At 42.0% G+C, this 21,880-nt stretch overlaps 1 protein-coding gene across 1 annotated transcript in view; it reads left to right on the forward strand.

Moving 5' to 3' along the window:
• Window positions 1–20,528, forward strand: part of CDKAL1 (CDKAL1 threonylcarbamoyladenosine tRNA methylthiotransferase) — a 648,803-nt gene extending 628,275 nt beyond the window's left edge. The window contains exon 16 of the mRNA XM_022586761.2: window positions 19,875–20,528. Within this exon, the coding sequence (XP_022442469.2) occupies window positions 19,875–20,066 (192 nt within the window). The 3' untranslated portion in view covers window positions 20,067–20,528. The remainder of the gene's footprint in view (window positions 1–19,874) is intronic.
• Window positions 20,529–21,880: the final 1,352 nt, after the last annotated feature.

A 21,880-nucleotide genomic window follows, 5' to 3' on the forward strand; every position in this document is an offset into this window, starting at 1 on the left:
GAACTGTAGGGATGAGTACTTTTAGAGCCAGGCATGCTTCTAACCATAAATTTTCAGCCTATTTCTCCTGTCATATTCAGAGTACTATCTTTGAGTTGTGCCTAAAATAATAGAACCATGAATATCTTTGTTTTCTAGCATAGTTTGCCATGTTTGAAATTTAAAGGGCTTTGGAGAAATAAATTTTCTCCTGTCCCTCAATCTCCCCAGTGTAATTCTATAAAATTACTGAGAAACATAAATGTACAAGCCATGTGTCAAGTCAACAGTTATCTGGTAGGAAGTCAACCTATAAAAATAGGATCCAGTAACTTTCAGATTTGCCACCACTTGAGAAAGAAGTCCAAAGGACAAAAAAAGCCAAAAACTGTTGCAGATTTACCTTATCAAGGTCAGTATTTTCCTTCTAGAGGCCCCTGGCTCCCAGGGATTCTTTCCTGCAAACATCCACTTTGAAAGAATAGAGTATCCCTCAAGCACATAAACTTTGTGGTCTTACTGTATAGATTTTGAAATTTTGGTTTTATCCCTTACAACTGTGTGCATTGGCTGCTCACTTACCATCTCAAGGTATGTTTCCTCTTTTATAAATTGGGGATAATGGAATCTATTCCATAGGGTAGTTTTGACAATGAAGTGAGATAATGCATGGGAAGCACTCAGTAGTACTGGCACAGAGGAAGTGATCAATGACTGTGTGGTACGAAGTTGGTGGCATGGTGATGATCACTGAGGATTTATTTGGGCCTAGTTAACCGAGATGCTAATATCGCATCCATGATATATATACCGTGAGAAGAGGAGTTGGTCATTGGTCTTTTCAGTCATATTTATAACCAACAACAGCGTTTTTTAAAGTATAGTTTACCTAAAATAAATACTTTGTGATCGTGTTTCTAAGTTTCCCCTTTTCATTGACTTTGAGTGCTATTTCTTTTCTGCTGTCCTTCAGATGAGGTCAGTTCCTCTGACCAGTCACAAAGTATCCATAGTGTGGGATAGTGTTATTTGCTACAGGCTTTTTCTTTTAAATATTCTTGTAGGAGGTGGTTTTTCCATGCTCTGTACTATAAAGTCTGAAAATAAACACAATCAATCTGCCTAATTGGTCTCCCTGTTTCTACCCTCTATAAAAATCAGATCATGTCTTTCTTGTGCTCAAAATCTAGGGTTCCATATGACCTAGGATATGTACCCAGCAGAATTAAAAGCAGGCACTCAAATAGATACTTGCTCTGTTTGTTGCCAATTGTATGCCAATGTTCATAGCAGCATTATTCAAAATAACCAAAGGCTGGAAACAACCCAAGTGTCCATCAACAAATAACTGGATAAACAAAATATCTTTGATACGTCGATATATACATAAAATGGAATTTTGTTCATCCATAAAAAGAAATGAAGTTCTAGTACATGCTACCGCATGGATGAACCTTGAAAACATTATGCTAAGTGAAATAAGTCAGGCACCAAAGAACAAATATTATATGATTCCACGTGCATGCAAGATCTAGACTAGGCAAATCTGTAGAGCCAGAAAGTAGATTAGATGTTATCAGAGGTTGGGGGTAGGAGAGTTGTTTCTTAATAGTGACTGTTTAGTCACTAATAGTGACTTAATAGTTTTCTGTTTGGAGTGATGAAAAAGTTTTAGAAATAGACAGTGGTGATGGTTGTACAACATGGCAAATGTAATTGCCACTGAACTGTACACTTAAAAATGATTAAAATGGTAATTTTTATGTTACATATATCTCACCACAGTAAAAAATATTTTAAAAAGTCTCGGGTTTCCCATGACACTCAGAGTGGAAGTCAAAGGCCCTGCAGTGGCCTACAAGGCCTAGTGCCTTGCATACTCCTCCGTTGCCTCTCTGACATCATCATTTACCCTTTTCCCCCTCGAACACACTGGGCCAGCCATACTGGCCTCCATGCTCCACCTGAGATGTGAACACAGCAGGTTTGCTCCCTCAGGAGGGCCTTCCCACTTGCTAGACCCTCTGCATGGAACGTGCTTCTGTTAGATGCCCACATGTCATGTCTGTCCTCTCCTCCATTCAGGTCTCTGCTGAAGCCCACCTTATCAATGAGGCCTTCCTGAGGAGCCCTCTGTTGAATAGCAGCCCCCACCATCTGTCACACCTAGTACCCCCTCTGTCCTTGCTCTGTTTCTCTCCACGGTACATCTCACCATCAGACATACCAAATATCTATGTTTCTTTGTCTCCAGCTAATACAGTGGAAGGCCCATCCATGAGGGCTGAGCTATTTTGCTTTGTTCACTCCTTTGTCCTTAATGTCTGGAATAGTGACTGGAATAGAGCAAATGCTCACTCAGTGTCTCTTGAATGAATGAATGAGTGAGTGAATATATTTGTGCTGGAGATATACGTGTATCCCTTACTTAAAAAGGATTGCAGAACCAAATATCTGGTCATCCTATATATTAGTTAGCTATTGTCACTATAAATGCCTCATATATAACAACCACAAAACCTTAGTGGGGTTCAGCTAATCTCGACTGGGCACACTCACACATCTGCAGTCAGCTGTGGGGTCTCTGAGTGGATCTTCTGATCTAGATGTGGCTGCTGACATGCCTGGTGATTCAGCTGGCAGGTAGCCACAACTGGGACTACTCGGATGAATCAGCTCTGCTCCATGTGTCTCATCCTACAACAGGCTAACCTGGAAACGTCCTCATGGTAAAGGCAGAGGAACAGGAACAGCAAACAGAAATGCACAAGAGCTTTCCAAGCCTTGGCATATGGCATGTTTGATAACATGCCATTGGCCAAAGTAAGTCACATGGCCAAGATCAGGGAAAGCACTAGGCAGTTATGTGACCGAAGGCACAGCTAGGGGAGCATGAAGAGTTGGGACCATTGCTGTATTCAGTCTGTCCCAACCTATGAAATCCTGGACTTTTTTGCTTGTGAGCTGCACATCGTTCCACCCTCTTTCTGTAAGCCCCAGATAAATTACATGCTGCTTTAGCCTTTGAGCCAGTCATCCCAGCTCTACAACTCAGTGTCTTGTTTTTAGTTACTGAGTTGTGAAACGGGAAGGGTTAGATCTAGTTTTAAAAATAAAAGAAACCCCTCGTTTTTCACATAAAGAATCCAAAATCTAAAAGTTAGAAGTTAAAGCTCTTTCTCATGGTCTTCGATTAGGAAACTTCCAGTTCTCTGGAGTATGGCAGTTATTCTCTGAAGTGTATGTACCCAGCAACTCAACATTATCACCTGTAGGGCCTGTGGTAGGCAGAATAACAGCATCCCAAACATGCCTATGGCCTGATCCTTGGAACCTGGGAATATGTCAGGTTACATGAGAGGCAGGGGATTTAAGGGTGCAGGTGGAATTAAATTTGCTAATGAACTGACTACAATCCTGCAGCCTGTGGAAGAAAAACCACATTCACAGAAAGACAGACAATGAAAAGGCAGAGGACTATGTACCAGATGAAGCAATAAGATAAAACCCTAGAAAAACAACTAAATGAAGTGGAGATAGGCAACCTTCCGGAAAAAGAATTCAGAATAATTATAGTGAAGATGATCCAGGACCTCAGAAAAAGAATGGAGGCAAAGATCGAGAAGATGCAAGAAATGTTTAACAAAGACCTAGAAGAATTAAAGAACAAACAAACAGAGATGAACAATACAATAACTGAAATGAAAAATACACTAGAAGGAATCAATGGCAGAATAACTGAGGCAGAAGAACAGATAAGTGACCTGGAAAACAGAATGGTGGAATTCATTGCCACAGAACAGAAAAAAAGAAAAAAGAATGAAAAGAAATGAAGACAGCCTAAGAGACCTCTTGGACAACATTAAACACACCAACATTCGCATTATAGTGGTCCCAAAAGGAGAAGGGAGAGAGAAAGGATCCGAGAAAATATTTGAAGAGATTATAGTCAAAAACTTCCCTAACATGGGAAAGGAAATAGCCACCCAAGTCCAGGAAGTGCGGAGAGTCCCAGGAAGAATAAACCCAAGGAGAAACATGCTGAGACACATAGTAATCAAACTGACAAAAATTAAAGACAAAAATTATTAAAAGCAACAAGGGAAAAACAGCAAATAACATACAAGGGAACTCCCATAAGGTTAACAGCTGATTTCTCAGCAGAAACTATACAAGCCAGAAGGGAGTGGCATGATATATTTAAAGTGATAAAAGGGAAGAACCTACAACCAACATTACCCTACCTGGCAAGGATCTCATTCAGATTCAACGGAGAAATCAAAAGCTTTACAGACAAGGAAAAGCTAAGAGAATTCAGCACCACCAAATCAGCTCTACAGCAAATGCTAAAGGAACTTCTCTAAGTGGGAAACGCAAGAGAAGAAAAGGACCTACAAAAACAAACCCAAAACAATTAAGAAAATGGTAATAGGGACATACGTATCGATAGTTACCTTACATGTGAATGGATTAAATAAATGCTCCAACCAAAAGACACAGGCTCGCTGAATGGATACAAAAACAAGACCCATATATATGCTGTCTACAAGAGAGCCACTTCAGACCTAGGGACACATACAGACTGAAAGTGAGGGGATGGAAAAAGATATTCCATGCAAATGGAAATCAAAAGAAAGCTGGAATAGCAATACTCATGTCAGATAAAATAGACTTTAAAATAAAGAACGTTACAGGAGACAAGGAAGGACACTACATAATGATCAAGGGATCAATCCAAGAAAAGATCTAATAATTATAAATATATATGCACCCAACGTAGGAGCACCTCAATACATAAGGCAAATGCTAACAACTATAAAAGAGGAAACTGACAGTAACACAATAATAGTGGGGAACTTTAACTCCTCACACCAATGGACAGATCATCCAGACAGAAAATTAATAAGGAAACACAAGCTTTAAATGACACAATAGACCAGATAGATTTAATTGGTATTTATAGGACATCCCATCCGAAAACAGTAGATTACACTTTCTTCTCAAGTGCACATGGAACATTATCCAGAATACATCACATCTTGGGTCACAAATCAAGCCTCGGTAATTTAAGAAAATTGCAATCATATCAAGCATCTTTTCTGACCACAACGCCATGAGATTAGAAATCAATTACAGGGAAAAAAATGTAAAAATCACAAACACATGGAGGCTAAACAATATGTTACTAAATAACCAAGAGATCACTGAAGAAATCAAAGAGGAAATCAAAAAATACCCAGAGACAAATGACAACAAAAACACGACAGTCCAAAACCTATGGGATGCAGCAAAAGCAGTTCTAAAAGGGAAATTTATAGCAATACAATCCTACCTCAAGAAAAAAGAAAAATCTCAAACAATCTAACCTTACACCTAAAGGAACTAGAGGAAGAAGAACAAACAAAACCCAAAGTTAGCAGAAGGAAAGAAATCATAAAGATCAGAGCAGAAATAAATGAAATAGAAACAAAGAAAACAATAGCAAAGATCAATAAAACTAAAAGGTGGTTCTTTGAGAAGATAAACAAAATTGATAAACCTCTAGCCAGACTCTTCAAGAAAAAGAGGAAGAGGACTCAACTCAGTAAAATTAGAAATGAAAAAGGAGAAGTTACAACGGACACCGCAGAAATACAAAGCATCATAAGAGACTACTACAAGCAACTCTATGCCAATAAAATGGACAACCTGGAAGAAATGGACAAATTCTTGGAAAGGTATTACCTTCCAAGACTGAACCAGGAAGAAATAAAAAACATGAACAGACCAATCACAAGTAATGAAATTGAAACTGTGATTAAAAATCTTCCAACAAAAAAAAGTGCAGGACCAGATGGCTTCACAGGTGAACTCTGTCAAGGATTTAGAGAACAGCTAACACCATCCTTCTCAAACTCTTCCAAAAAATTGCAGAGGAAGAAACACTCCCAAGCTCATTCTGTGAGGCCACCATCACCCTGACACCAAAACCAGACAAAGATAGTACAAAAAAAATTACAGACCAATATCACTGATGAACACAGATGCAAAAATCCGCAACAAAATACTAGCAAACAGACTCCAACAACACATTCAAAGGATCATACACCATGATCAAGTGGGATTTATACCAGGGATGCAAGGATTCTTCAATATACACAAATCAATCAATGTGATACAACATATTAACAAATTGAAGAATAAAAACCATATGATCATCTCAATAGATGCAGAAAAAGCTTTTGACAAAATTCAACACCAATTTATGATAAAAACTCTCCAGAAAACGGGCATAGAGGGAACCTACCTCAACATAATAAAGTCCATATACAACAAACCCACAACAAACATCATTCTCAATGGTGAAAAACTGAAAGCATTTCCTCTAAGATCAGGCACAAGACAAGGTGGTCCACTCTTGCCACTATTATTCAACATAGTTTTGGAAGTCCTAGCCATGGCAATCAGAGAAGAAAAAGAAATAAAAGGAATAGACATTGGAAAAGAAAAAGTAAAGCTGTCGCTGTTTGCAGATGACGTCACTATACGTACATAATCCTAAAGATGCCACCAGAAAACTACTAAAGCTAATCAATGAATTTGGTAAAGTCGCAGGATACAAAATTAATGCACAGAAATCTCTTGCATTTCTATACACTAACAACAAAAGATCAGAAAGAGAAACTAAGGAAGCAGTCCCATTCACCACTGCAACAAAAAGAATAAAATACCTAGGAATAAACCTACCTAAGGAGACAAAAGACCTGTATGCAGAAAACTATAAGACACTGATGAAAGAAATTAAAGATGACACAAACAGATGGAGAGATATACCATGTTCTTGGATTGGAAGAATTAATATTGTAAAAATGACTATACTACCCAAGGCAATCTACAGATTCAGTGCAATCCCTATCAGATTACCAGTGGCATTTTTTACAGAACTAGAACAAAAAAATCTTAAAATGTGTATGGAGACACAAAAGACCCCGAATAGCCAAAGCAATCTTGAGGGAAAAAATTGGAGCTGGAGGAATCAGGCTCCCTGACATCAGACCATACTGCAAAGCTACAGTAATCAAGAAAATATGGTACTGGCATGAAAACAGAAATATAGATCAGTGGAACATGATAGAAAGCCCAGAGATAAACCCATGCATCTATGGTCAACTAATCTATGACAAAGGAGGCAAGGATATACGGTGAAGAAAAGACAGTCTCTTCAAAAAGTGGTTCTGGGAGAACTGGACAGCTACATGTAAAAGAATGAAATTAGAACACTCTAACACCATACACAAAAATCAACTCAAAATGGATTCAAGACCTAAATGTAAGACCGGACACTATAAAACTCTTAGAGGAAAACATAGGAAGAACACTCTTTGACATAAATCACAGCAAGATCTTTTTTGACCCACCTCCTAGAGTAAAGGAATTAAAAACAAAAATAAACAAATGGGACCTAATGAAACTTAAAGGCTTTTGCACAGCAAAGGAAACCATAAACAAGATGAAAAGACAACCCTCAGAATGGGAGAAAATATTTGTAAATGAATCAACGGACAAAGGATTGATCTCCAAAATATATAAACAGCTCATGCAGCTCAGTATTAAAAAAAGAAATAAACAACCCAATCCAAAAATGGGCAGAAGACCTAAATAGACATTTCTCCAAAGAAGACATACAGATGGCCCAGAGGCACATGAAAAGGTGCTCAACATCAATAATTATTAGAGAAATGCAAATCAAAACTGCAATGAGGTGTCACCTCACAATGGTTAGAATGGGCAGCATCAGAAAATCTACAAACAGTAAATGCTGGAGAGGGTGTGGAGAAAAGGGAACCCTCTTGCACTGTTGGTGGGAATGTAAATTGCTACAGCCACTATGGAGAACAATATGGAGGTTCCTTAAAAAACTAAAAATAGAACTACCATATGGCCCAGCAATTCCACTACTGGGCATATACCAAGAGAAAACCATAATTCAAAAAGAGTCATGTACCACAATGTTCACTGCAGCACTATTTACAATAGCCAGGTCATGGGAGCAACCTAAATGCCCACTGACAGACGAATGGATAAGGAAGATGTGGCACATACACACAGTGGAATATTACTCAGCCATAAAAAGGGATGAAATTGGGTCATTTGTAGAGACATGGGTGGACCTAGAGATTGCCATGCAGAGTGAAGTGGTGGTGGGATGAATTGGGAGATTGGGATTGACATGTGTACTCTAATATTGTATAAAATAGATAACTAACAAAAAAAGAAGTTAAACTTCAAAATAAATTTGCTAATGTACTGACATCAAAATAAAGAGATTTCCTGGATTATCCAGGTGGGTCCAGTGACATCACAAGAGACCTTAAAAGTGAAAAGGCTCCAAGAGAATCAGAATCAGAGGGATGAGAATGCTGACTTTGAGGATGGAAGGGGGTCACAAGCCACGTAACATAAGCTGGAAAAGGCAACGAGATGGATTTGTCCCTAGAGCCTCCAGAAGGAGGACGACACCTCACTTGATTTTAGTCCAGTGAGACCCAGTTTCTTATGGGTTGTTTGAGGTCTCAGTTCTTTGTTGGCTGTTCATAGAAAGTCTCCCTCAGTTCCTTCTCATGAGGGCTTCTGCATAGGGCAGCTCGTTTCCCCCAGAACAAGCAAACAGAGAGAGTGAGAAAGGTAGAAGCCACAATTTTTAGTATCCTAATTTCAGAAGGGACATCCCATCATTTATGTGGAGTGTAATTAATTAGAAGCAAGTCAGTAAGTTCAGTCCGTCGTCCCGGGGAAGGTGTTACACAAGGACGTGGCTACTAGGAGGTGAGGATCGTTTGGGGCCACCTGAAAGGCTGCCTGCCATGCTTTTATAGTGATATAAATGATTAGATCTCTTAATATTAGTCTTCTCTCAGTTATTTTAATGACTTTTGCTAGAATCATCATTTTTTATTTTTAAAAAACTATCCATATTCAAAGTAGAAGGGGAGAATGGGCATACCTTGGAATGGATATTTGGAAGAACACATAATAGAACTTTGGAAGTGATAGGAAAATAGGTAGAGATGTGAACTTTTCCAGATGGCTGAGTTTAGTGTAATTACAGTGAGTATGTACCGTGTAATTTTTCTTAACTAGTTTATCTGAACTTTGCAAGATGAATAAACGTCACGGCGATCTGAAGGAAACATTTTACATGTTAGCTCATCATTTGTGAGATCCTTTGAGACAGAACAAAGCACCTGCCATCTCCTTTATTCATTTTATGCAGTTCATGGAGCTCAGTGATGCTAAAACCATATTTCCAGTGTCATTGAAAGTGATACTTAGGATGAGAGGTTTGCATTGTGATAGCAGTTACCATCACCCATGGTTTTTGTTGTTGTTGTTGTTGTTATTTAAAACAAACATCTGCCAACACACCCTCATGGTTACCTATTTGGACAAAATCCTTAGGAGTAATTATTTTGAGTTGAATTGATTAAAGATTAACTTTAATGCCCCCAATTGTTATGTCCATCTGCATCCCAGTTCACAGCTTCCAGTGTACACTCCATGGAACGAGGATCGTTTAGGTTCTGGTTTAAGAGATTATCAAAAGGACTTCATTATCAGTGAAGCATTTTGACCCAATTCACTTTTGCTTTAACTTTGCCACACCTGTGGAGCAGCTTTAGTTTGTACTAATGCTTATTTCCAGCCAGTAATTCGGAACAGATGAGCTCTGATTTCTGCCACTGTCATGAACGTTGTGATCACAGACTTCATAGTTCTAAGTGAGCCTCTTGGTCTGTGTGCACGCGTGTGTGTGTGTGTGTGTACATCTGTGGCTGATATTTAATTAGCAGAAGAGAGAACTATACTATTAATTTGGGATCTGATTCTCTACCCTGCCTGCCCCATCCCTCTTATTTTGGTAAGTGTTAACAAGTCGAAAATCAGGGAAGTGTAAGCTTATTTGAATGGACATTTTGTGCTAGGTTCAAGAAAGATTAAGAAGGTCAAAGACGGGGACTTCCCTGGCGGTCCAGTGGTTAAGACTTCACCTTCCAATACAGGACGTGCAGTTCGATCCCTAGTCGGGGAGCTAAGATCCCACATGCCTCGTGGCCAAAAAAAGAACAAAACAGAAGCAATATTGTAACAAATTCAATAAAGACTTTAAAAATGGTCCACATCAAAAGAATCTTTAAAATAAAAAAAAAAGGTCAAAGAAGATGAAGGCATTCAGATAGAAGCCCGCAATGGAGGGTTGAGAAGGCATTACGGAGCCTGAGCAGTCACCTTTGTTCATCTCTTCTTACCAGGGACTCATGCAGCAGTGCGCGTTAGGGCTGCTTATGTGAAGAGGTGCCTCCTTAAGTTTATATTTTAGGGATAAAATGCAATTGTGCTAGAGATACCTTTCTGCTATGAAGATAATTTTGTATTCAAAGCAGACTCTTCAACATTAGGAGATTTAGAGGTTCTTTTCGAATAGTGTACCGTGCTGTGTAATGTATATTTGAAGACAATTTCCTTGTATTGATCACATATTTGGTTTCGATAGGTTTTCTGCATAGGCCCTATGTTCAGGCTTGGTTGAAAAAAAGATGATTCTAAACTCTAATTTATCTAGAGTTACAAGATATCAAACAATTTTTTCTTCCTCCCTGTTAGCTTCCACTTCAAGCTGTAACAGTGCCTCTGAGCCATGAGAAAAATTTACACATAAGAAATATTTTGAATTTATTAAAAGAAGTTCAGAGCTTAAGAGTTATTTTCAGATCTCTTGAGTAGGGTGAAATCCGATCTTACAGGAAATAATGAGGTTGGGCAAGTGCCGAGCTTTGGTTTTTGGTAGGATTATTATCTCTTCCGTTTAGTGCTGAGGGTTGGACATCCAGCAAGGGAGGGATCACCGAGACCACGCAGGGACACGTCAGATCTGTTCCTTTGGTGGACGTCAAGCCAAAATTATTCAGAATATAATCTGAAATGCATTTGATCGTATGGCAGACAGTTTAATAATTTATGTTTGGCCTTATTAGCAAAGCCTTGGGTTTACTCTGCTATCACCAAAATAAGATTCAAAAAACTAAGATAATAGTGATTTTTTTAGAGTGTGTGTGTGTGTTCTGGTTTAAAACTTCTTCTTTGCGATTTTAATGATCTGATAAACAAGTACACATTTGAGGTGAGGGGGAAGAGGAAAAATCACATATGAATAATTGCTGATTTAGAATTGCTCATGCCCAAAAGTGACACAGAAAAGGCTGATAGTACTGTGCTGTCATCATGTGAGTCCGTGACAGAGATTTTCAAATGTCAGTTTTCTCCCCAAATAAATAAGGTATAACTGATTCCAAGTTTAATTTGTTGATCCTGTTACATGACAATATACCAGTAATGCTAATGGACTATACGTATAACATTCTTTCCAGAGACTGCAAGAGCTAGAAAATACTACCATCTTTGGCTCAGAGATAATGGGCACTCCTAATTATGTGATATTAAGATGCTCCCAGTTTGAGAAATGTCTAGAAGTATATTGGAGAAAGGTACCTTGGCCCCTGTAATCCCGTGTCCGTCCAGTCCGTATCCAGTAATGACATGAAGCACAGGGACAAAGTTGTCTGTCGGTCCGGGAAGGGAAGCTGGCATGTGGAATGTGATTGCTGGCCCATGGCAACACCTGCAGGTGGCAGGGACCGAAGAATTCATTTAGAAGCTGCACTGCAAGCTGGGGAGACAGGTGGCAACTCTCTTACAGGGATGTCTTTTATTTGAGCAGAACCAGACCAACTGTTCCTCATTAAAACACATTTTGCAACATGTTCTAATGTGAGCAGATCAAGCACGTGTGCATGTGGGCATGTGCGTGTGTGTGCAGAGAAAACCCGGGATGTGCCATCCACAGGTCACATTTACAGAATCTCAACGTAGCCCAGAGCTGCAGGACAGGTCGCGTGCAATGTCTCTGCCTGACCTGAGGCTGGCTTTCCTGGAAGGGCCTTCTCTAGGGAAACACAGAATAACACCATCACCTCCATATAAAGTAGAGAAAGTCTGTTTGATAGGAATCTTGATACTGGTAGTTATTTTAATAATTATTCAGTGCCTTGATTTTTCTCATTTCTTTGCATTGCACTATAAATGCATCTCTGATATGTAACTACCAGGCTAGACTTAATATGTCTAAAGCCAATCCTCTCCTCTGCTTCCACATTTACACCTACTGTCTGTAAATTGGGTGAATACTTAAAGTTGGGGGAAACTCGTGTTAACTACTTCACTGAGCGGTTGGGAGGATTAAAGGAGAGAAGGCATGGAGAATAGAGCCCTTCTGGGCACATGGGGAACATTCCAGAAACACTGCTTCTTCTACTTAGTATTTTTACACAGAGCTTGTCGTCCACCTTTCTTGCTGGATCGTTATGCCTCTGGTTCTGCACCCATGTCACAATTTATAAACATTTTTGGTGAGGAGGAACTGCAGGAGAGGCCGCTGAACAGGGTGGCTTTCTTCCGTTGGAGGGGCAAGTTCATCAGCTCCCAAGAACAGGATCCTTGCAACTATATGAAAATATGAACACAGAATGCAAAGGAACAAGGAGAAACCCAAATATCCCTTCAGAGAACGTTGATTGACCACCTTCTAGGTACCCTTTCCTTCAGGTCTGTTTCTTTTGGCTGAAAGAGCTGTGAGGAGGACAAATAAGGGTGGCCCTGGAGGCCTGTTTTCTCAGCAAGCAGTTTTCTCAGAGGGTCTGGTGAGCTCCACAGAAGGAAAGGGCCTTAGAGGAGGCCCAGCACTGGTGGCCCCTGTCTTCCTCCACCAGGGGGCTTCAGGATCAGCCGGCCATACAGTTGCCGGGAGGCGCCCTGCACCCCTCTCCTGGTAACTGTGTAGAGCCTGAGGCTTCCGCTGGAGCGGGTCCTCTTGTGCAGCTCGTTCAGCTCTGCCTGAACTGAGCGCACCTTCTGGTGGGACAGTGAGACCTTGGGGGATCACATAAGCCGTGAGTGCCTTGAAGAGGGCCAGCCGGCAGGACACACAGCCCACAGAGTGGGAGCTCCCGGTGCATCTGGGCTGGGTGCTGGTTGAGAGAGTCGAGATCTGTCCAGTCGAGATCTGACACGTCCATAAGAAGAGGGGCAGGGGCGCATGGTGGCTGGAGGCGAGATGGCAGGGTCAGGCAGAGAGCAGAGCAAGGGCAGAGTCGTGGCGGTGGCTGTGACTTGTTTTCTTCCTCTTTAGTTTCCTTGAAAGCAGCGTTACAGCAATATCAGGTATTGGAAGAAAAGGCAGACATAAAAAGGGCCCGTGGCACATCTGACAGGTGAATTCCTCCTTATAAATGGTGGTGTCCAAGTCTCCCTTCTTATATAGTATGGTTTTAGTTAAGAGCCTTTCCAGAAGGCTCACCCCACAGACTGAGAGCCCGGGGAGTAGGAGGCGCCAACTTCACGGCGGGCGTAGCTTCTCCCTTGCGGGTTAGAGCTGCGAGGACAGCATCCGGGACAGGACGTCACCCTCCCGGCACTGCTGGCAAATGCTGTGGGAGGCTCTGCCCTTCTCCGTCTTCCACGCCACACTCCTGGAATGGAGTATAATGGTGGCCCTTCATCGAAACCTCCTGTATTCCTGGCACTCTGCCCAGGCTCTGGGCATGCGAATTCTAACCCTTTCAACATCTTAAAGTAGCTACTGGTCTCCCTACCTCACAGAAGAGGTGACTAGGCCTGGAGAGCTTAAACCACTTGCCTGGGGTCACACAGCTGATACATATCTGAACTCGGATTCGGTTTCTGGTCTGCCGTGCTATTCATTATACCGTGCACCTCCTGATGATCTGTACAGGAAACAAAAGTAGTTTAAATTGATAAACCATATTTGAGAAGCAAATAAAATAGTGACTTTGTAATTTTACAAAAATAATATCTGAGGCAGTTTGCATATTTCATTAGGACCATAAAATACCATGGAGTGTGTTCATCTTTATTGAATCTTAAATGTTCAAGACACAATATAGATATACCTCGTTTAATCCTCATAACAGCCCTGTGATGTGCGGATACTTACTCTATCTCAGGTGATTCTGTATGGAGGCAAGAGAGAGGATAAATTATTTGCCCAAGAATCCTCAGATGGAGCTGGGATTAGAGCCCAGAGCCCATGCACTTACTGCGTCTGGAACAGCTCCCATTTGTTTCTCTGGTGATAAAAGTGCCCAGGTTAAAGGCCTCTCCTTCCTTTCCCTAGCAATACATGTATAACTGCTAGAGAAGAAGGAAATAATTAGAGGTTGACTATTGTTACCATCCCAACTGTCTTTATCTTTAACTGATTGAAATCCGATCCCTGAAGGTTCTGAACATCAAAGTTGTTTTTGATTTGATTTGGTTTGGTTTGGTTTGGCTTGGCTTGGTTTGGTTTGGGTTTTTTGGCATAGATATGTGATGCTACTCTAATAGATGTATTACTTTAGTAGGATTTGATAAGCTGTACTTTTGAAAATTAGAATATGTTGAAGAATTAGGAAGTAAGTATGTTTAGAAATTAATCAAGGGAACAGTGAGATTTACAAGGGGGAAAAAGCATGTTAATCAAAGTTAACACTTTCTTAATGTGTCCTTAGTCTACTATGACTGGATAAATACGTGGATCTTTTTGATTGAACGAAGGTCATATCCTGCTTTGTTTCTATCTGTTTTGTAAAAGGCATTTCTAAATGGAATTTGATTTCTTAAGAATTATAAATCTGAGAGTTGATGTTTAATTAGTTTTAGTAAATAATAAAATTTCTTGTATTTGTTGCATTATAGCTTGAGAGATACAAGTGTGTCTTAAATTTCAAAAATTAATGACTTGATAATGTTTAAGAGGTTTCTGGAAGGTTCAAGCCTTCTATTTACTTTCCAGAACTATTGACTATGCCAGGTTTTTCTCTAAAGTCAATTGTATACATTATTCTGCGTGTGTGTGTGTGTTTCTAAACTTTATCTTGCTATTGGTTATGTATCATCACTTCACCTGTAGACCCTCTTTATTTTCATTACAGTCTGGAAATACTACATTATTTTATATTCATGAATGGTGCTTCTGACTGTGTGGAAATCGCAATAGTTGTGCATTTATATGTTTGACAATCTTGGACTTTATGAGAAAGTCCTTGTATTTCCTGTATTTCTAAATTACTTTTCCTTCAATATCACAGTGGTAGTGACAATTGAAATGTACAAAGCTAGCTGGCAACAGATCACTCTGTCATCTGAGAAACTTTTTTTCAATCTTATATTTAAAAACATATCATCAAACTCCTTTAATCAAGATGGTGAACTGGTACAGGGTGAAGATAATAAAAGAAGCACAGCATGGTAGAGACAGGCTGCATTTTCTCTCTCCTGCTGTGTCATCAAGCTCTCACCTTGATCTTAGGGAGAATGGCAGGGTGGGCTTCTTGTGGGGCTGCGTATGGATGCCATGGTACTCCATATGATTCTGTGATGCAGACTTGCCCCCAGGGACAGGAGAGCGGCTTGCCACCATATGGGTCAGTTATGTTCAGATGTGTTAAATGTTTGAGTGAGGGAGGGAAAAATCAGTGCCCAAGAAAGAATGACTATGTTGAACCCAGCCACAGATAAACCACAGTGCTGGTTTAATAGGTACCTTTTATATTTTGAGCAAAATTTTATGACAAATGAGTTGGAAGGAACAGAGGAAGAAATTCTGTGAAAGTCTTGTTAAAAGTTGAAGGGTGGTGGGGCTTCCCTGGTGGCGCAGTGGTTGAGAGTCAGCCTGCCAATGCAGGGGACGCGGGTTCGTGCCCCGGTCCGGGAAGATCCCACATGCTGCGGAGCGGCTGGGCCTATGAGCCATGGCCACTGAGCCTGCGCATCTGGAGCCTGTGCTCCGCAACGGGAGAGGCCACAACAGTGAGAGGCTTGCGTACTGCAAAAAAAAAAAAAGTTGAAGGGTATTTTCAGGCTGAGAGCACAGGTACGTTACCTGTACTGCACGTTTGTGAAGCAGAATATGTTAAAAACCCAACCAAATGGTTGATGCTTTGAGACTCGCCTAGTCCTGCCCGGGGCAGCCTGAGCCCTGGCTCCCTACACCAGTGATCACCGAATGGCAGCTTCTGGGATTGCAGACACAGAACCAAGGTTCATTATTCAGAACTGGGGGTGGGACAGGGGCAGATCTTCCCTGAAGCTAGTAGAGCTTAAGATTCAGGGCCTGACACTTTGAGGGGCCCCTTCCAAGGCCCTGTTCTTAATTTTGTATTGAATTTTTTTTTTTTAAGAGAAAGCATCAGGCCCCACAGTGTCTGGATCTGTGAACCTACTGAAGTTATTTGCAGGGTGTGAGCGAGGCTGTGTGTATATCGGCACGGATGCCTCCACAGTTTTCTAGGGGAACAGTCTGTAGTCCTCACTGCCTTCTCAAAGCCATCTGTGACTTAAAAAGGTTAAAGAACTCAGGCCTAGGAGAACTTAATCAGCCTCTTAGTTCTTGTCTTGTAAACCCAAGCTTAGGAAGTGATGGTTTAATTGCTAGAGGCAACAACTCAAGACTCTTCTACAGTTGTGCGCATCGATCACAGAGACATAGCTAAGCATGTTTTTGATCAGTTGTATCTCATCTGGAATACTCATCCTCATATCCGTTCATTCACTCATTCGTTCGTTCATTCATTTCTGAACACTTGCTGAGTACCTGCTCTGTGTTTGCCGCTGTGCAGGTTCCAAGAACCCAGAGATGAATTAGGCAACCTCTCTGCTTTTGAGGAACTCACAGAGCTTCTGTTATTTTAGCTGTAGAAGGCTGCATTCTTTCCCAAGGTTGAGTGCTGTCCTTGAGACCTTGGGGCTATTTTTAACCAATCAAAATGAAAGCTTGTCAACATATTCCCAGCTCCAAAATATCACGCAGAAAGCCAATCGTACAAGAGAGCGGTTTCCCGGGGCAGGTCTGGGTGCAGCCGTCACTGCTGCGGGGACCACGGCTCCGTCTGTCCAGCTGTGACCTTCTTGTCAAGGGCCCCCAGTGCAGGGACAGCAGCAGGGTGTCAGCCCAGATCCCTGAGGAGCCCAGAAGTAAATGATGGCTCGACTACCACTGGGGTTGAGAGATTCATCCTTGTGGACAAAAGCTATATTAATTTTGCAGTCAGTCTCCTATAGTCAAAGCAAGAGTTCTTCCATATCTATCACAGGCAAATATTAGCTGGTGGAAATTGGGTTGTGAAAGTTCTTCTCATTTCCCCATTCCTCTTCTCTGTCCCTCCATTACCCACTCAGCTGAACTCAGCTACTGTTGATTCTACACTGTGTCTGTTGTGCCCTCCTTTCCGTGCCTTCCGCCAATCTCCCAACACAGGTCCTCAGCACTCTCTACCTCATCTGTCGCCACAACTTGCCCCCGGATTCTCTACCCGCCCCCCCGCTCCCCTCAATGCACCCTACACCTTCGTGCCAGAGTTACCTTCTGTAAAGCACCCTTCCGGTGCTTCTACTGTGCATGGCGGGGCTGCCATTCCACACAGGGGCCGAAGCTGTCCCCAGATTGTTCGAGAGTGTGGAAGAAAAGAATAAGCCACGTGAAATGGTTGTTCGGAGGCATCTTGTGCTTCTGTGGCTTTCTTGCACTTCCACAGCCGCGCCTGTGGCTCGCCCCCTCCTCCCAGCCCCGCAATGTTTCTTCAATCCCGGATTCTCCTTCCCCACCCCGCCTCCATCTCTCAAAGTGTTATACAGGTTTCAACAGGGGAGACACTGATTCTAAGGCCTGTGCATAAGGTGGAAATCTTATAGCGTGGAATCAAAATTACACGTCAAAACACTAGAACCTCCCTGAGAGTGGCCAGGTGCCCCCGTCCCGTCCTCCCCGCACCTGCTGAGACGCATCAGGGGACAGAGACCCCCTACAGAGTCTCACCGTCCTGTCTCCTAGCTCCTCGTGTTCTCTCCAAGCAGGGTTTCCCAGCCTTTCCACGTCAGGCACATGGCACACCAGAGTGGATGCAGAGGCTGCGCGTGGGGGTGGAGCCCTGTGGCCACTCAGACCCCTTCAGGTGCCCCCTGGGGGTCGGGGCAGCCCTCCTGCAGCGGTGCGCCAGCTGGGAGTCCCTGTCCTAAGGGACGTGTTTGATGAATAAAATGGCTTCGTGGTTTTTTCCTGTGTCATTCTTCTTTTCCTGAGTAGATATGGTTGCATCCCTAAAAGTTAGATAGGTCTGTGATGACTCCACTCTACATAAATTCTACCCTTCGTGAAGTCGGCCTTGATTCTCTGTAAACACTGTTTGTCTCTTTCATATAGTTTGTGTATAATCTGGAAATTTATGAACTTGGTCTGACCCTTCAAGGAAAGGAACTATAGCTCGTACTTAGCTTGGCCTACCTGGCCTATGGTAGGCGTTTGAATGTGCCTGTGTTGAAGGAGTGAGTGATAGCTTCTTCTTACATCAAACTAAAAGCTTGTGCACAGCAAAGGAGACCATCAACAAAATGAAAAGGCAACCAGCTGAATGGGAGAAAATATTTGCAAATCACATATCTGATATCTGATGAGGGGTTGATATCCAAAATATATATAAAGAACTCATACAGCTCAATAGAAAAAAAAATCTGATTTTAAAAATGGGCAGAGGGGCTTCCCTGGTGGCGCAGTGGTTGAGAGTCCGCCTGCCAATGCAGGGGACACGGGTTCGTGCCCAGGTCCGGGAAGATCCCACATGCCGCGGAGCGACTGGGCCCGTGAGCCATGGCCGCTGAGCCTGCGCGTCCGGAGCCTGTGCTCCGCAACGGGAGAGGCCACAGCAGTGAGAGGCCCGCGTACCGCAAAAAAAAAAGAAAAAAAGTGGGCAGAGGATCTGAATAGACAGTTTACCAAAGAAAACAGACAGATGGCCAACAGATGCGCGAAAAAGTGCTCATCAGCACTGACCATCAGGGAAATGCAGATTGAACCCACAATGAGATGCAACCTCACACCTGTCACAGTGGCCATCATCAGAAGAGATAAGAACTAACAAATGTTGCTGAACATATGGAGAAAAGGGAACCCTCATGCACTGTTGGTGGGAGTGTAAATTGGTGCAGCCACTCTGGAAAACAGTATGGAGTTTCCTTAAAAAACTAAGAATAGAACCAACATATGATCCAGCAATTCTACTTCTGAGTGTTTAGGCAAAGGAAACAAAAACACTAACTCAAAAAGATGCATGCATCCCATGTTCACTGCAGCACTATTTACAATAGCCAAGACATGGAAGCAACCTAAGTGTCCATCAACGGGTGAGTGGACAAGGAAGATGGGGCGTATGTATACAATGGAGTATTACTCAGGTGTAAAAAAAAAGGAAGTCTTGCCATTCACAACAACATGGATGGACCTTGAGGGCATTATGCTAAGTGAAATAAGTCAGAGAAAGACATAGAATCTAAACAAACAAAACAAAACCGAATATATAGATGCAGAGAGCAGATTCGTGTTTGTCAGACACAGGGGGGTGGCAGGTGGGTGACAGGGGTGAAGGGAGTCAAAAGATACAAACTTCCAGTTATAATGTAAATATGTCCTGGGAATGTAACATACAGCATGCTGCCTATAGTTAACAGTACTGCGTTGTATATTTGGAAGTTGGTTAGAGAGTAGACCTTAAAAGTTTTCATTACAAGGGAAAAAAATTGTAACTGTGTTGTAACTAGACTTACTGTGGTGCTCATTTCACAATGTATACAAATATTGAATCCTTATGTTGTGTACCTGAAACTAATACAATATTATATGTTAATCATATCTCAATAAAAAAATAGCTCCTTCTAGGGATCCTTTGCTTGACTGATGTCACATTAGCGCTTTTTTTCTTATTTTGCATCCTTAATGTCTTTCGTTTTCCTCTATGTTTCTCTCTCTATAGGAATTCAGAAATAGGCTTGGGAACCACCTGAATTCAGTATCCCACACCTTGGGTGCAACTCAGCAAGACTCGGCGAGTTCCAGAATGGCGCTACAATTGCAAAGGCTACACCAGGACTGTACACTGAGGATGTCTGTGGTCCTGGCTCTGTTTGCTTTTCTTTTTGCTTTTTTGATCAAGGTCTGTAATTAAAACACAACTAACTGAAGCATCAGTGAAGAAGAATAATGGGTTCGATCCCTGGTTGGGGAATTAAGATCCCACCTGCTACACGGTGTGGCCTTCAAAAAATAAAATCTGTGAAGAGGAATGAATTTCTAATTAAAATCTTCAAAGAAAAGGAGAGCGACCACATCACTTCTCAAAGGGCAGTAATTTATACTGTCTCCCTGCCCTTCAGCCACACTCTTTGATGGGGCTTACCCAGTCTCATCTTGAGTTGGACTCATTGGTTATTTGACCTAAAACCCAACAGCTGCCATAGCATGTCTTTTCAATTAAGCTCCCCTTGGTTTATTTTTAGCAAGAAATGCAAGTGGTCGCATTTTCTTTAAATCACCAATCTTCAAGTCAGAACCTGTTTGTACCGTGGGTCTGGTCACCTCTTCCTTATGTGGGAAGATTTTCCATTTTCAATAAACATTTTTACATGTATCTTTCTCTTTATGCTTTGTTTGCGGTCCCGATGCTACTACAAACATCTTATTTTCCACAGCAGATGTGTTCCTGAAAAGTTTACATGGAAACCTGTTTCTGGAACTTGAATCCTTTCAGAACATACAGGGAGAGCCCACCAATTAAACGACTCCTGGCAACATTCTGAGAAGTCTGAGGAATCACCCACTTCTTTAGCTCCCGCAGACTTTCAAAGACTGGACTTGTCGAAAACAAGCTCTGCCTCTTTTCTGACATTTTCGATTGATTCCATCCACTGTCTATTTCTACCTGACATCACTGGTCATTTACTAAATGAAGTGATTTCTTCCACAATAAAAGGAATTGTTGTAATGAGCAAGGCTCATGACTGTCAGCATTTGAATAAGTTATTTGGATCGTATAGCGCAGGGAAATCAGGCGCCCAGTCATTACCACAGGACAGTTTTCATTTTTAAACCCCCATCCCTTTTCAGCTCTTCATTTTATCTCAAAATGTTTCAACCTCTTCTGTATCTTTTGAATCCAGATTAAAATTAAACTATAAGTCGGTGAGTTAAAAAACCAAAACAAAAAACTCTAGCATTAGTACACTTCTCCCGACCTTGGTATGTGCTTCTAAGAGGAGATCACATTTAAAATGCAAGGGTTTGCTCCTGCTTCCTCTGAGTCCTGCAGTGAGATGTCCACTTGGGATCCCCCTGTTCTGGCAGCGAGAGGAGAGAGATGTGTTGGCAGAGAATAGGAACCTGCTGGGTGCTTCCTTTCTTGAGATATGTGCAGTCATTTCTTTGTTAATAAACAGAGTGGGTTCCAGCGTGGTACTTATTTAATAAAAACCTAGCAGAAGTGGAAATGCTACCGAAAGCCTAGAGTCACACTATATAAGACATAAGAAAAGCTTCGCATCTGGGACAGATTGGAGACAGAAAGCTTTTTTTCTATTTCCACTGTCTCACTCTTTTCCTCTCACCCCCTCATCTGCTTCTTTCCTCCCCTCTAGCTCTGTACCTGTCTCTCCTCCGCTCTCGTCCCTTCATTTTTTCTTCTGTGAGAGTGATACACCCAGCAGTCCGATAGCCCCACGGCTCCTCACCAACCATGGTGGGGATTATCAGGGATTGTTCAGCCATACGGGATTGTCCCCGCGCCACCGTGGCTGTTACATAACCCCAAGTAGGCTGCGACTCCACTCTGCTCTTAGGTCCAGAAAGTTTAGAAGCCCCGCAGCAGGGACCAGATCATACATGATAGCAGCCACCATATTGGGGACCAGTTGGCAAGGGGGTGGCAGTGGTGTGGAGATCCAGCTTGCTTCTCCATGACCTCCTGCTAGAGGGATACGAGAGAGA

Source organism: Delphinapterus leucas, chromosome 10 (genome assembly GCF_059928025.1).
Source record: "Delphinapterus leucas isolate spDelLeu-1000000601 "Yukka" chromosome 10, BTC_Dleu_Yukka2, whole genome shotgun sequence".
Classification (NCBI taxonomy): Eukaryota; Metazoa; Chordata; class Mammalia; order Artiodactyla; family Monodontidae; genus Delphinapterus; species Delphinapterus leucas.